Source organism: Cynoglossus semilaevis, chromosome 17 (assembly GCF_000523025.1).
Source record: "Cynoglossus semilaevis isolate Cse_v1.0 chromosome 17, Cse_v1.0, whole genome shotgun sequence".
NCBI classification, from domain to species: domain Eukaryota; kingdom Metazoa; phylum Chordata; class Actinopteri; order Pleuronectiformes; family Cynoglossidae; genus Cynoglossus; species Cynoglossus semilaevis.
The window spans coordinates 9,599,697-9,615,973 of record NC_024323.1 but is presented as its reverse complement, the minus strand read 5'-3'; the positions used below and the strand labels follow the sequence as shown (position 1 = coordinate 9,615,973).

Below are 16,277 nucleotides of genomic sequence, written 5' to 3'. Positions count from 1 at the left end.
CAGGTTAAAATGCATAATTAAAAGAGTACGCTAATTTATAGTAGAAATACATAGATGACTTTGATACAATGAGTTGCACTTTGTGTGGTTAATTAATTTCAAACAGAAGAAGAACGATTCAAGAAAAGTGTAGGATTACTGTTCATTTAATGGGGAAAAAATTATCAACATAAAACAGATTTTTACAAATGCTTTTCAGAGGGTATGCTCACATACGGAACTATTCCCAATTGCCCAGTCAGATCCTTTTGAATTCCCATTGTGACCAGATTATCAATGAAGACGCTGCTATGTTGTAATTGATCAATTTATTTATCATAACGTACAGCAGAAATACTAAATATATTTTGTAATTAAATAATAACTGAGGGCCACATGTTCTCCTACATTCCCTGCTATGGCAACCTTCAAGTTCATATCAAAGAGTGTATATTGTGTGATTTAAGCAAAAGTGTGTTATATTTCTCATTCTTTAGTTCTGATTGATGTCAGATATGATATTCGGACTTTATTATTATGTTCTTTACAAAAGCAGACCTAAAGCACTAAGGTTGAAATTAAAAATTATTTAAAAGACCTACAAATTTAAGACGGGTAATAACTGTCTTTTTTATTCAGAACCCGATCAGATTTTCTTTTTCAAATACAAATTACTTATTACTTAATTACTTAATTTCTCAATTTCTCACGTAACTGAAAACAGCTTTTAATCGAACGTAACTTTGTTGAGTCAGGGAAAATACCGACCAAGGTGCCTTTATATACCTTTCTATGACAACACAGCATCACGTGACCCATCCAGGGAGTTGATTGGACGTACTGTCTCTCAGGGGCGCGGCCAAGAACAAACAAGGAAGTTATTTCCCTGGTTTAAAGATTATTTCACGAAGAAAAATAAAACCTTTTTATTTTGCACCAATCGCTAACTTATTTGATCTAACTACCATTCTATTATATATATACTATAATTATAAAAAATGCAGTTACTTTAAAATTAATCTTTAATGGAACAATGACTTTTTATTTTTATTGCCTCCACATTAAACTTCCATTGTGATACTTAAATATTGATACATTTACTTGGCCACGCGCTCCATTTTAGCGGAGGTCCTATTTATTTTCGGGCTTTTTGTGTGGATGTAAACGAAGACCCGTGCGAGGGGAGGAGGAGCAGGGGAGGTGAGGACAAGCGGAGTAGAGAACTGGCTCATTGGCTGACCGTAGCTTTTGTAGCCTACAACCCATATTTTATTGTTATTAGGTGCTGGAGGATCCTGTGTTTGGTTGTCGAAAAGCGACACGGCTACCAAGAAACGGTAGCATGATAGTCGTGGAGGTGGGGGCCCAGCTGGCAGGAAAAGACGGCCCGTATCTGCGTTTCAATCCTGCGCCTACACCGAATCCATTGAGTCGGTAACAACGAGCAGCAACACCAGCAGTGTCCGACATGGGGAAGGAGGTGAACGGTGTTTCCCGGAGCCGGTTTGAGGTCACCAACTTTTGTGTTATTACACATATTTGCCAACTGACAGTTCCTAAGATGCATTATACCAACTTTAATTAGCATTTGAGTGTGATTCTATGTGATGACTGTGTCTGTTTTTGTTTAAAAACTGCGCTAATGTTGTGGAGGCTAGTGATGCAGCTTCCGCAGGCAGTATTTCTGCCACAAACGCTGTTGTTTTTGTACGTTTTAAAGGGCACGGCGCTTACATAAATTGTCATTTTGTCCAGTGTAATCCCCCAAAGCCTGACATTATTTAGATAAGCGCTCGTGTGGTTTAAAGGGACTGCAGAAAAGGTCCTCGTTTCCCTCCTGTGCCGTCAAAACAAAGACAATAAGGTTACATCCAGCGCAGCGAGTGCAGCTCTGACAGTCACTAATAAACAGAAGTGTTATTTTTATTAATATCTTACGTTAAGTGAAGCTGTTCACCCCAATGCTTACACTGTATTTGTGACAGCTTTGGCTCTACTTTTGTTGCCGGAGTGTTGTGCTCATCCACGGCCGCTGCGGATGTAGCGGCCTCAGGCTGTTCCTGCTACACACACCGCTTGTATTAGCAACAAAACTGTGAGCAAACAGGGCCTAATCGTCTGCCACATGTCAGCTTATTGGCACAGTAAGATCACAGTAACACTATTTGGGCCACCTGTTAACACGCTTAAACACACTCAGGTCGGCTGCAGTCAATGTTACAGTTGAAACATTGACAATAAAGTTTTGTGTCGCAGCCACGCAAGCGCCGCGTAATATATATATTGTTTAAAAGATAGTACAAAACACCACTGCATCGGGCAAGTGACATTGTCCTGGTGTTAACCGGATTTAAATCCCTCGGTCAATGTGGGATGTGTGAGCGTGGTTTTATTTATTTTTAACGGTGCAACAGCTGAGGACTCAGAAGATTCAGGCCGTTACCTTCTGGCCCAACAGCTGCGGTGGAGCTAGTGCGTGTGACGTTCACGGGAATCCGGACAAAAGAATTCCAGTACCTTTGTCTTCAAAGTACAAAGTGAACGAGTGTAGTGCAAAGTTTTTAATGGGCCTTTTTTGTATTTGTCAGTAAAAAACAATGGCACGATCAAAGTCTAATGTAAAACAAAAAAAAAAAAGGCAGCTTTCTTGAATATATGATTCAAAATTACTCTGGTCAAGTCTGAAAGGCCAGCATTGGGGTCAACCTGAGGACTTGGACAGTCGTACACCCGTCTGACCTTTCTAAAAAAAAAATATATATATATATATCAAAAATTATAGGCTTAATTTTTTATGGCAAGCCTGCAGCGTGGGACATATTTTGCCCTTGCCATATGTTTTGCAGACATTTTGGATAATTTCCAGGACATTTGATAAATTGTTGTAAGTACTTCTTGTTATTTATAGTGTTACTATTTAATCTGGTTTGGAAAGACCACAGAATATTTTGCAATTTATTAAAAAAAATGTCAGTAATAAGTGAATAATAAAAATAGCCAAGTGGATTATTAATAACCTACTAATAAAGTTGTTATTGTTGTCTTAGTTTTATGTCAGTTTTTTTTCACCAACTTTGACATATCTATTGTCAAAATTCTGTTGTTCGATTTAAGTTTTTAATGACACAGAAATGCAAACTGAACTTTAAAATAATTAATATAGATTTTGACTATACTGTTAAATTGGTTCATATCTGAGCTCAACTCAGGTCATTGTCAGCCTGTCGTGAACATCATGAATTTCAAACTCACTGATGTAATCCAAGTGTGAGGTCTTTTCAGGCAATACTTTCTAAAAATATCATCACTCTTTGTTTTGCCGTACATTTAGCTTAGCAGTGGGATAAAGCCGCCGTCAGCTTTGACCTCCTGCCTTGTATTACTGACTTTGGCCGACCCACCTGCTCCAGTCGTAGTACGGTGGATGTCTAATAGATGCAGTTTCTACATTAATTTTAATATTTAAATTTGAAGTTGAAGCTGTTCCTACAAACTCATCCTGATGTTTATTACAGCGTCACGGCCTTTAACAGTGCCAGTCGATAATGTCAACAGCCAGGACTGTCAGTTTGTTTTCAGTGACACTGATGGATAGGTTTGCTTCGCTGTGCAAATTCTTCCCAGTCTTAAGCTGTGGTGAAAATGGGTTTCAAGGGAGACACCCATAACTCTAAATAGCACACGCACACACACACACACACACTCACAAAGTATACTCCATTATAACTCGTTACGCATCTCTCTGTTGTTTAGATTTATTCCAGGATTATTCCGGCCTTTCAATTGTGCTCAAAATTAACTGCACACAGTGACTACTTTTAATTCCCTACTTGACTTTGCCACAGCAGTTGCCCCACGCCAAAAACATGCCTTCCTGCACTTTTTATTTACACACTGTATACCCAACACCCCAATTACCCTGTCTCTGGTTTAGATTTATCTGTTCTAAATCTATGCAGGAAAAAATAAACAACAAAAAAAAGATTGCACCAGATGTTGCTTCATTCTCCTAGTTTTGGCTGAGGAGATGTTCCCAAAACTTAATTGTCTCAACTGCAACATCTTGCATTTTACAGTCTATTAGCAGAGTGCGATTTAGCACAATTTATGGGAACCCCGCGGTCCTCAGTAAATGCGTGCGCACGTATCGAGGTAATAAAGGCTAATTTGTTGTTTGTGCCTTTTGTCCTCCTCTCCGTTTGGGAAATTTGTTTTTCACACAGATGCAATTATTTGTGAGCGCAGCCATTAGCTGTTTTTTTTTTGGGGGGGGGGAGGAATTCAGATACTGCGTAATCGGGGAGTAGTTACTTGCAGATTTAAGCACAGGGTGGAATTACCGTTACAAACAACACAAACAATTCAATGATAAGTGATTTAAACCACAATAAAAAACAAAAAAAACATGGGTCGTTGCTGCTCAGTTGACAGCAGCACAGTTCTCCGTCTCTCCACTGCATTATCTGTCTGAAGGTTTGACATTGAGTGAATGAACCTCAGATGATTACTATCAGTTGTCCTTGCCTCTGTGCTCTGACCATCCTTGGGACAGGACACCCAGCCTGACGTGACTCTTTTGCTTTTTCGCAGATGTTCACAAACAGTGATGAGGCAGTAATCAATAAGAAACTGCCCAAGGAGCTCCTGCTGCGGTAAGCCACATTTCTAAACACACCCACAGTCGGAAGGACTTTTTAGGACTAAAAAAAAAAAAAACCTCTTCTCTTTTTGTCTTTCAGAATCTTTTCTTTTCTGGATGTGGTGACGCTCTGTCGCTGTGCCCAGGTCTCACGGGTGAGTGTCTGTGATTGTGTGTTTTGTTTATTTATTTTTTTGTAGTTTGAGTCGTCTCATTGAAATTGTCATTGTCTGTGTCTCTCTTTTTTTTCAGTCCTGGAATGTTTTAGCCCTAGATGGCAGCAACTGGCAACGAATCGACCTCTTCAATTTTCAGAGGGACATCGAGGTGAGTGAGCTAAAAGCCTTTGCTGTGTACTTTTCACTTCGTGGCGTCGGCTTAATCTAATTTCCTTGAAACAAAGTGTGCAAACACAAACAGCAGACTGAGTGGATTGCTCCGTTTCAGGGTCGGGTGGTGGAGAACATCTCAAAGAGATGTGGAGGTTTTCTTCGCAAGCTGAGCCTGCGAGGGTGTCTGGGTGTCGGAGACAGCGCCCTGAGGTGAGTGTGGCACTGGCAGGAGAACATGGCATATCCAGTTTGACAGCCATTAAATAATTGTGTGTGCGTGTGTGTGAATTTTAATTTTTTCTTGTTTTCACTCTAGGACGTTCTCACAAAACTGTAGGAATATTGAGCTGCTCAGTCTGAACGGCTGCACAAAAATCACTGACAGGTTTGTGAATGTTTCAGTCAAAGTGTTGCCAATACATTCTGTACCCGACTGTTCTGAAGAGTCTTTCTTTCTTTCTTTCTTTCTTTTTTTATTCTGCAGCACGTGTAACAGTCTCAGCAAGTTCTGTCCGAAGCTTAAGCACCTGGACCTTACCTCATGTACCTCAATCACCAACCTGTCTCTCAAAGCTCTCAGGTGTGTGGGTTCATTACTGTGGACTACTGTCCCTCCCTGGGTTAAAGGCTTTTGCCTTTTCTACACATACACTTTCTTTCTGTCACGTCATGTTTTTTTTTTTGTTTTTTTTTTCCAGTGAGGGTTGTCCACAGCTGGAGCAGCTCAACATCTCTTGGTGTGATCAGGTGAGCAAAGATGGCATCCAGGCCCTGGTGCGCTCCTGCCCTGCACTAAAGGGACTGTTCCTCAAAGGCTGCTCGCAGGTAAACGTCAGAGATATATAAATATATATGTGTTATATATGTGTGTATTTATATATGTACATATGTATATATGTTTATATATATGTGTGTGTATATATGTGTGTATTTATATATGTACATATGTATATATGTTTATATACATATATATATATATATATTTTGTTGGACAAAAACACTAATGTGATTAAATTTAAATCTAAAGAACAGTTGTTTGAGTTTTTCTGGCCAATGGGATTTCAATTGACTGAATTCATTTCTGTTCTTTTACAGCTAGAAGATGAGGCCCTGAAACATATTGGTGCCTACTGTCCAGAACTGGTCACACTTACCTTGCAAACATGTCCAGTAAGTACGGCAGACAGCCGAACTGAGGAGAGAACCTGTAACTGAAGACAGTTTTATAAATATGTTGTCAATGGAAGGAAATAAGAATGGGTCATTTACACTCACCAAAAAAGGGAGAAAATTTCATATATATATATGTATATATATATATATATACCTTTGTTGTGTTGTTTTGTTTTTTCTGTCTGGGCAGCTGATCACAGACGAAGGTCTCATCACCATTTGTAGAGGTTGTCACCACCTGCAGTCCTTGTGTGTCTCAGGCTGTCCCAGCATCACAGATGCTATTCTCCACGCCCTTGGACAGAACTGCCCTCGCCTCAGGTAACTGTAGAGAGGCTAGATGAACAAACACACACACACACTGCCAACAGATGGGTTTCTACAGTCACCAGAACTACAAATTGTCACCCTACATTGCAGAACGTTTGTTTTTGTGTTTTTTACTTCTATTGAAACATTTCTGCAGAGTTTGAAGGAGACAGCGGTCTCTTACTTTCAATGTTGAGGCCAGGCGGTGTCACAAATTCGGCAGGAACTGCAGGAATTGCGCCATAACTGTCTGCTTCTTCTGTTCCTCTTTCAGAATATTGGAAGTAGCTCGCTGCTCCCAGCTAACAGACGTTGGATTCACTACATTAGCAAGGGTGAGTGTGGCGGCTCGGTATTCACAAACAGAAACACAGCAATCTTGGAATTCACATTGAAATCACCAACAACGTCACGCTAAGTTTTCCCATGACCACTTTTGGCTTGTGTTGTTTTTTTTCTTTCCAAACAAAATGCATCACATATTTTGCAGTAGCCGTGCAGTGACACTCAGGAAATGTTGGTCATAATTCAGAAACGATGATAAATTGTAGAATACATTTTTTAATATATATATTTTTTAAATCTAATTTCTCTGTATAATAATCATACACAAATAGACAGATCCTAATTCTATTCACCCTGAAGAAGCTGATCTCTGGTTCCTTCGTCTTCCTTCTCCCTCACAGAATTGTCATGAACTCGAGAAAATGGATTTAGAAGAATGTGTACAGGTATTTTCAAAGCACAGCAGTATAAATATACACCTACACTGTTTTTTGGTGCCATCTACAGTCCTGACATTTTTTTATCCTTTCTCCTCCCTCGTCAGATCACAGACGCAACGCTCATCCAACTTTCGATCTACTGCCCTCGTTTGCAAGTCCTTGTGAGTGTGTGATTACAACGTTTTTGTTTTTTGACAACGTTCAGCCGAGTAACCCTGCTCTGGGCCCTGCTCTGACACCGAGTTCGCTGCGTGTTCCTGCAGAGTCTATCGCACTGTGAGCTGATCACCGACGACGGCATCAGACACCTGGGCAGCGGGCCCTGCGCTCACGACCGTCTGGAGGTGATCGAGTTGGACAACTGCCCCCTGATCACAGACGCCTCGCTGGAGCACCTGAAGAGCTGCCACAGTCTGGACCGCATCGAGCTCTACGACTGCCAGCAGATCACTCGGGCTGGGATCAAGAGACTAAGGGTGAGTTTCGCCCGCGAGTAAATCACATTCAGAAACGACTCAAAAATACTTTTTTTTTTTTTTTTTCTTATCTGACAGGTGTCATTTTGACAAAAGAAATACTCATGTCATATTTGAAAGTTTTTAAGTAAACGAATACCAGATTAGGTCTTGGACAAAGTTGATTTCCTGTTAGGTGTGTTTTCACTGGTTTCTGATGTGGGGGGCGTTGTAGAAATGACAAATACAGAACAGTGTTGGACATTGAGAATAAACTGAGAGTGTCATTATCACCACTACAAGCTTGAGAAGCCACAGCAGGTGAAGGGATGTGGGTTAGGGTTGGGGGGGTGGGTCCAGGTTTTTTAGTATTTTCTAATTGCGTTTTGCAGGTGTTTTTAATTTTGGTATTTATTTTATTTTTCTCACAGTGTGGAAATTGACTTAAGAGATGACTGATGGTAAAGTTTTATATTAAACAGTGTCCAAAATACAGTTGAAAGGGGAGACGCACTGCAGAAAGTGTATTTATGACAGTGCTGTGACAAAGTTTAAGGTTTGACGTGCTGTCAAAAATTGTAAAGAATATTAATAATAATGTTTATTTGTTACTCATTTTCAAATCAGTATCAACAGCCCAAAACTGGGGGAGGAACAGCCAAGCTGCTACCAAGGTGAGATGATAGAAGACGGGTTCTTGTCACGGGTCGTACCCCCGCGGCAAGACCGGGCACGGCAGCCAGACACGTGGTAGTAGTAGACGTCTCTCCAGGGTGGAGTTTTAAGATGAAGAATTAAGAAAAAGTGGAGGATTGGGGGTGGAGGGGGCGCTGTGGTCGGCCAAGAACTTGCAGGAGATAAAAAAAAAACACTCTCAGTTTATGTCTGTTTGAAATGGGAAAATGTCCAACAGTGACATCATCTCAGAACTGGCAGCAACCAGTGGGAGTGGAGTTTAACCGTGTACTGTCTGGAGATGGATGACTGTCGAGGCGATCTTCGTGGAAACGACTCGGGCGTCTACGAAAACGCGCGGCAGCAGGTGCTTCGGAGTGAACGCAGAGATCGTCCATAGGTGTTTGTTTATAGATGCTGTGGTGAGCGCAGACATGTGGAAGTCAATGGCTGCTGCTCTTTTCCCATAGTCAGCCCCACTGGCCGTCTGCCCAGTTTCCAGTCCAGGCTGCTCTAAACAAAGTAACAGAGGTTTTATATTTGGGAGCTGAGGCTGGTATCGATCTTCACTGCACATTACATACACTGTTTGCATTGTCTGTGATGATGAAGTAGTCCAGTAGGTGCGGATAGTCTTGGAAACGTGTACTGTCTTTAAGGGGTCAGGTGTGTCCAACTCTTCTGAGATGCTTACTCAAAAAAAAATACATGAAGTACTCATTACTAAAAAAGTCACAGTGATGCAACAACATCCTCATAATCCTTTGTTCTGATCCTTTTCGTAAATTTTAAGGTTGGGACAGGGCCTAAAACAAACCCAGCTCTGGACCATTATCGGCCCCCGGGCCATACTTTGATTAAGCAAGGTTTTTTTTGTATGATGTCAGCAACGTGAGGCAGTGCAACAGTAGTGCTGTGTGTGTTTACAGGACACCACTCCCAGCACATTAACTGTGGTAGTACTGCAGTGTACTCTCTAAGTAACTTCCTTGACGCACTCCGATGGTAGAGACGCTGTTTTTCTTGTAACAAACATGCCCATTTCGAGAACCTAACCCTCTGCTGTCATTTGCTCAAACCTTTTATGGCCAAACAAAAACTCTGTTCAAGTCACGACTCCACCCACACACCAGACAGAAAAATGAATGTCTGAAATTCAAACTGTCTCCCAGAGAAAAGGGACTGAAGTCTTTATCGTCGGAGGTCGACGCTGGGAAATCGTTCACCTCAGTAACTGCCCTACTGCAGTTTTACAGCATCTGTAAAAAGAACTGACTCATATCTCTTTTTTTTCCTGTCTTCTTTCCTGCAGACCCATCTTCCCAACATCAAAGTGCACGCTTACTTCGCTCCCGTCACTCCGCCTCCCTCCGTCGGAGGCAGTCGTCAGAGATTTTGCCGCTGCTGTATCCTGCTATGATGTAAAGACCTCAGCCCCCATTTCCTGCGTCGCGTGTTCCCCCGTGGATGGTCCCGCCGCCTGTCACATGACCCTTCAACTGCTGTCCTCCCACTTTACCACCGCTCGTCATAGACTACATGCCGGTGCGTCTGCGTTTGGAGCTGCAGAGAGAGAGAGAGGGAGTGGAATAACGTTACTTGGGTATCCTTCTCCTCAAACATTCCCAACTATCCCAAACACACACACACACACACACACACCCACACACCCCAGTCAGCCCCCAGTCGGATGTCGGGACGATTCTAGGCAGTGTTCAGCAGAAGAGCCAGTATTACAGAGGCTTGAATCCAGTATCGCCACCGTCGTCACATGAAAAGTCCTTAGCATCTAAAGTGATTGTCCAGTATTTACAGGCATCCCCTCTTTTTTTGCACTTTGAGAAAAAAAAAATACCGCGACAGATGATTTTGAGTAAGTAAAAATACAAAAAAATCCCACATAGTCTGTCGACACATCCCACAGCGTGTGTCGAAAGGTCACTTTACCGCTACCTCTGGATGGGAACTGCACCTGCGTAGACCTAAAGCAGCAGTCTGTCAGGTGGTTAAAAAAAACAAAAACATATGCAGCTCTTTGCACTTAAAAGCAATGATAAGACACTTTAAAAAAAATACACCAACGATCCCAAAATGTAAGACTAACCACACACACACACACACACTATCATTACTATCACAAACCAAACCATCATTTGAATGCGTACTCTGTTCTTGCTCCACCCGTGTCCTCACGCCCTCTCTCTGTTACAATCAGAAGCTTCAGTTTGTTGTGGAAAAACAAAAACGTAGGTGAAGTGGAAGGATTTATACGTGGGGACGGGAGAAGATGCCAAATGTTGCATGTAACAACTCTAGTTTTTTTGTTTTTTTGTTTTTTTTAACTGTAAATATTTAAAATGTCTGAGAGTCACAGCCAGCTGCACAACAGAAGACGATGATGTCAGAGTGGACGGGGAACTTTGACGAAGCTTTGCAAAAACAAAAACAAAAAAAAACACGCCAGTACTTATCTGGAGAAGAACTGAAACTGGCCAGATAAGGAAAAACAAAAGACTTGTCACTACAGGAACTCGTGCTGTCATAACAGGACAACGGACAGGAAGAGCCAATCAGAACCCATGCAATTTTACTGAATTAGATTTTAATGTGAAACCTTCTCGGTGACGGTTTCTGACGTTGACGCGAACCTCACCCTCGACAGTGAAAAGAAAGGACACGCGCGCGTTGTATGGAGCGACGGCAGCAACTCCTCCACTCCCATGAGGCCTTGCAGGGTTAGGAGAGATGGCGTGTTGTACCCCGCCACCCGTGATCCCCCCCCCCTCCCCCGTCTGTCTGGAGTCGTGAACACTGTTTGAGGAGACAACAGCCAGATCTGATCATATCAGAGCAGTCACTGTGAAAGGAAGTCGTCTGAATCTTGAGTGCCCGCCGACAGACGGGACGGGAAGATTTGTGTCACAGCAGGGGGCTGCCGTCTACTGCGGCCCAAACCCTATGAAGTATTGGAGCCTTTCTCTCCAACGAAAAACGTACTCTCCTGCACTTGCACCTGCTTCCTTCTTCGGTCCGTCTTTCTTCCCCTGTTTCGTTTTAATACAGGCATCTTTTACTGCTTTATTTTATTTATTTTTTTTAACCTTCTCTACTTCTCCACCATTTAGCATTTCTCTCATTTGCTGTGGTTTGGATTGTGCCTGCTTCATTTGGTGTTTGATGTCACACGTTCTCCTAGGTTGATTCTGGAGCCCTCTTCAGTTCTCTGTTTGGATCCACAGGAGTTTGTTTTTATTAAGCCCTAATTGTTATTGAGTGTCCACAGTTTAGCCTTTTGTCTGGGGGTGACGGGGGGGGGGGAAGGGGCGCAATCATGATAAATGTTGAATGTGAGTTCGATTTTTTTTATGCGAACTAAAGAGGGGGATAATGATGTAGGTTGTACTTGCTGAATGTTCTCATCCTCGGGATGGCTAGACAATATCTTTTTGTTCCTTTTAAAGGTTAGCTTTCCTTGTTTTAATGTTTTTTTGTGTGGCCGTCACTTTTCATCCACTTTTCTATCCTAAAAAGGTTAAAACCCTCTAAAAACTCATAAATGCCACAGACCTTCTGTAGTAACAACGGGCTCCATTAGAGGGCAGTCTAATCAGAAGTCATCTCTTGAGCCATTAGTTGAAGAAGTGTAGCTTTTTCCAACAAAGCAGGCCAAGCATACACAACACTAAACCACCTGGAGAGCATTATTTATTTCAAGAGTTAGAACTGAAAAAAGACATTTTTATATGTCCGTCTTTCCGCCTTGACAAAATAATTGACAGCCCGTGTAGCCGACCCTCTGTCATGAACTTTTCCCAGAAACATCAAGCAAGATAGTGGAACGTCTGTCCTGGTGTCACTATCCAACTAAGTTAGGATTCTCCTCTGTTTCTGATTGGACAGCTGGACCAGACAGGGTAATCCAGTCAGGCATTACTCCGGTCTGATCTGTTGTTGAACAGGATCTTACTGTTGGATTTCCATCACAGATTTATAATTGCAGTGGCTTCCCATTAATCCCTTCTTTGTGCTTCGGAGTCGGAGGATTTAACCTTAACCTGAATGTAAACTCCGGGTTTCCTGTTTGTGCATTTTAATGTGAAACGATGACGGCGTGTGCTTTCATCAAGGCTTTTGTACAAATGACCCGCAGATCCACAGGCGACGATGGCGTTCGGTCTGCCTGAGTTACCAAACACACTACAGGCCTCCACGCGGCGTGACTGCTCCGTCATATCCCCGCGCCCCCCTTGGTCGACCCCCTCTTCCCTGTGTCCGTCTGTCGCACTTTCACCAGTTTACACAGCGGTTGAGCTTCTTTTTCGTGGATGATGAAGTGGGCAAGAAAACTACAGCGTGTGCGTGTGTTCACGGTAGAGCAGCAGAGAAACTTCAACAACTTTGACAATGACTGTAGTTCATATGATTACTGTAAATCTTTTCCTTTCTTTCTTTTTTTTTACAATTAACCGATATAAATGAATATGTACGTATGAATAAATATATACCTATATTATTAAGACTGATGTAGATTTCTGTGGTGCCCGGCTTGTACTTACCTTGTCACTGCGGTAGGTGGCAGCAGTGAGCTTTGTGTTGTGACCTCGCCGTTTCTAGATGCCTCTGTTTGAATCAGTCCTGCTTCAAAAGGATGCAAAACTTCCAAGATTTTGTAGCAAACCAGGAAAATAATATATTTTTTATTTTTATTTTTTATTTTTTTAAACAACAGATGCCCCTCCTATCATAAACCACAATAATCCATGCTTAGGAACTGCATGGATGGGAGACAGAGGGGTAACTGTTTGCCCTTGGCCACATCCATTTCCTTCCTGTTGTGGAAGACAGAGCTCCTACCTACTGAGCCTCATTAGATTCTTGTGGGAAATGTGAAAATGCTAATGCTAATGGTCGACAGAGACACAGACACAGAGGATGGATGCCCCCAGGTCGAACGTTTACCTAGGGCAGGGTAAATGGGGGAAAAGCAGAGGAGTCATTATGATCATTTTCTAACACAGACCACGGTGCAGTGTGTGGAAGGTACTGTAGTAATATCACAGACTGTACATACATACTGTGATGTACACACACGTGTTGTAACACACACTGCAATCACTTACAGTTTAGCTGAGGCCCATCTTTCTAACACGTATCATCTGGATCTTCATGACGTGCGCAGCTGATGCACCGCCGCCACAAATTGTCCCTCAGATCTTGGGAGGACGAGGACGGTGACATTAAGTTATTTTGCTGCTACAAAGCAGTTTGAAATTGTATTGTCACATTGAAAATTGGTTACGGGGGGAGGGGGGCGGCGGTGGTCAGTGCTCAGCTGCTGATTGGAGAGCATGGGAGTGGTGGTGCTGGTCCCATGGAATTGATGCTTCTCCTAATATTAGTAGGAGCCCAAAATATGAAGATGACGGAGTGACAAACAATATGGCAGGATTAAATATTAGATAAAAAAAACTGTCAAGTGTCGAATCTGTCACCGTCATCGTAAATACTAGGGATGTCCGATAATATCAGTCGGCTGATATTATCGGCCAGATATTAGCATAATTATGTAATATCTGTAATGCCTGTTTTTTTTTTTTCAAATGATGTGTGCCCTAAAAACAGTTTAGGGGATAAACAACTGTATATTAAAGCGGAGGTCACTAGATGGCAGCATTGCAGCTCATTCTAATTAATCTTGTACTCAGTGGTTTGTACAGATAAATAAATAAATATTACCAGGCCTATATTGGTACCGGTTGATATCGGAATCTGGAAAATAAGTGTGGACAATATCGGATATCGGCAAAAAATGTATATCGGACATCCCTAGTAAACACCACATGAAGCCAATGCCAGGTGGCTGAAGAGCCACATGTGATTCCAGATGTGAAGCCAGTTGGTTTAAAAATGGAGGCAGATGATTGGCCGTTCAGCGTCTATAAGTAAGCAGTGAGTAAAAGGATGAAAATGTTGAAGCAGCGTCTGTCTGCTGTCTAATAAAGTGCAGCTACAGTTTCTGAGTGTGTTGATCTGCATTGATTAGCATCTTTAAAGGCCACCCGTCTCCACTACCATGACTAAGAGAAAGACTCAGACTCCACCAGGAGACTCCCTCCAAGCTCCAAGACGTGACTAAAACACTTGTTTTGCAGCTGGCGTGGCACTGCCCGCGGGGTCAAGTCCGTATCGGCGCCTGCTTACGCACGTTTTGTTTGAGGTAAAAGCACAGATGGACAACGAGCGGCAATTTGTTGCCAATGGAAAGAATAGCAGCCGCGGCCCTGTGGCTGCACCGTGACGACCGCTGTCACGGCTGGGATCTGTCTCCTGCCGCATGGGACCGAGTCCTTCCTTTCCGTCCTCATTACCGTTTCTCGCCCGTCTCCAAATAACGGGGAGATCAATGTGTTTTCAATCCGGTTGTAATGCTTATTTTTATCAGCTGGGCTCTGGCACCTGGGGTATGGCAACCATGATGGAAGATGAGCTACACACGCAGGGCGGCGTTGGTGTGTGAACGTGAATGAGTACGTGCACATGTGTGTGTCAAGTCATTTTTCTGTTCGGGAACTTTCTGTTCTTTGTCAGTGTCAGTGTTTCTAATGGACCAGAACATGAGTTTCTGGTTAGATTTGGGTTTTCTCCAGGTAATCCTGTTTCCTTCCAAGGTCACTATCTAGATTAGAGATTAGGGATTCATTGGACAACCATAGGTGTGAATGGAGTGGTGAACTGTACCCTGACCTTGTCTGATGAATGCTGGGATTATCTCCATCACCCCTTGTCACCATTAAAAGTATAAAACTCCATACAGTATAATTCCTAAACATCTGATATTTTCTCAGAAAAAAAAAATGCAAATCTGTATATTTTCTCACTTTGGCACAATTAAAAAAAAAATCTAATTCATGAAACTGCTGCATTCTCCCTTCTCCAAATGCCCCATTAGGGCACCGCCCCCCACTTTGAGAACCATTGAACTTAATTGAGTGATTGACTGAATCGAAAGTCCTAATAAGGCAAATTTTTTCCGATAATTTGCAGGTATTTGTAGATCTGTGTGTGTGTTTTCCCGGTTCACCACATCTCTCTGTTCTTTTTTATAGATAACCTAGCGCTTCCTTTTGTCACTGACATGAAATCCTTTCCCAGACACCAAGACAATTCTCTCACTTACCAAAGCTAAAGGTTTCTTCAGTTTTTCTATTATTTTCTGTCATGGTTTCTGTCCCTGTTTTGAAACTCTTTCTCTGTCCCGCAGCAGCTTGAAGGAAACTATAAAAGAATACCTTCTTAAATAAAAAAACATTAGGAGTGTGTGTAAAAAAAAAATTGCCTTTATATGTTTGCTGTTAAAATGTGAATCAATAGAAAGCTGACGAGGCTGCAGTTAAACTAGAGGAATAGGATCGGACTACAGTACCTCATCGCTGCTGCTTTTTGACGAATCACAGTTAAGTGGTTCAAGCTCTGGCTCCACACCAGGCTGCATCTGGAAGACCAGGCCTCTGTGCTCATGTACTGTAGTGGAGCCCTGGTTCCTGTAGATTACCTTCATCTTTTGGTTGTGACCCACTTTCACCCAGCAAAACTAAATCGGCCTGAGACACGTTTCGCTCACGTTTCCTTAATGCTTCATGCAAATGAGGCACGGAATCAACAGAGGGCTGCACTTCACCGCACAATGCAGCGTTTGAACTCAGTGCGCCTTGCTCGGGAGACCAGACATCACTGGTATTAATAGTATTATTCCATTCAGTCAACCGCCAAATTTAGCCCCGCGACCCACTTTTTGGGTCACGACTGGAGTATTTGAGAAAGGATTCTTCAGACGACACTGATGTCATTGAGTAGGTAACAGCACTGTCTTGGCTGGAACAAATATAGTCGCAGCTTCAGCAACAAAGTCGTGTACATGGTCTGCACTTCAAAATCTCATTACTCCACAGTGTCTTGTTATTCCATGCCCACACGTTTGCTTTCACCAGCG

General features: G+C 42.4%; 1 protein-coding gene across 3 annotated transcripts; it reads left to right on the top strand.

The window, feature by feature from the left end:
* The first annotated feature begins 1,185 nt into the window (after positions 1-1,185).
* Positions 1,186-12,800, top strand: fbxl20 (F-box and leucine-rich repeat protein 20). Of its 3 annotated transcripts, none has more exons than XM_008329972.3 (15): positions 1,186-1,489; positions 4,570-4,631; positions 4,719-4,773; positions 4,871-4,945; positions 5,066-5,160; positions 5,267-5,335; positions 5,435-5,530; positions 5,649-5,775; positions 6,046-6,120; positions 6,314-6,444; positions 6,707-6,767; positions 7,119-7,163; positions 7,262-7,318; positions 7,421-7,633; positions 9,600-12,800. In XM_008329972.3, the coding sequence occupies exons 1-15, from the start codon at positions 1,448-1,450 to the stop codon at positions 9,705-9,707; spliced, it is 1,311 nt and encodes a 436-aa protein (XP_008328194.1). In that variant the 5' UTR covers positions 1,186-1,447; the 3' UTR covers positions 9,708-12,800. The 3 variants fall into 3 exon arrangements, with proteins under 3 accessions (XP_008328194.1, XP_008328192.1, XP_024920333.1); XM_008329970.3 differs by having other exon boundaries at positions 6,305-6,444; XM_025064565.1 differs by lacking the exon at positions 9,600-12,800 and adding an exon at positions 8,240-9,585 and having other exon boundaries at positions 6,305-6,444.
* The last annotated feature ends 3,477 nt before the right edge of the window (positions 12,801-16,277 follow it).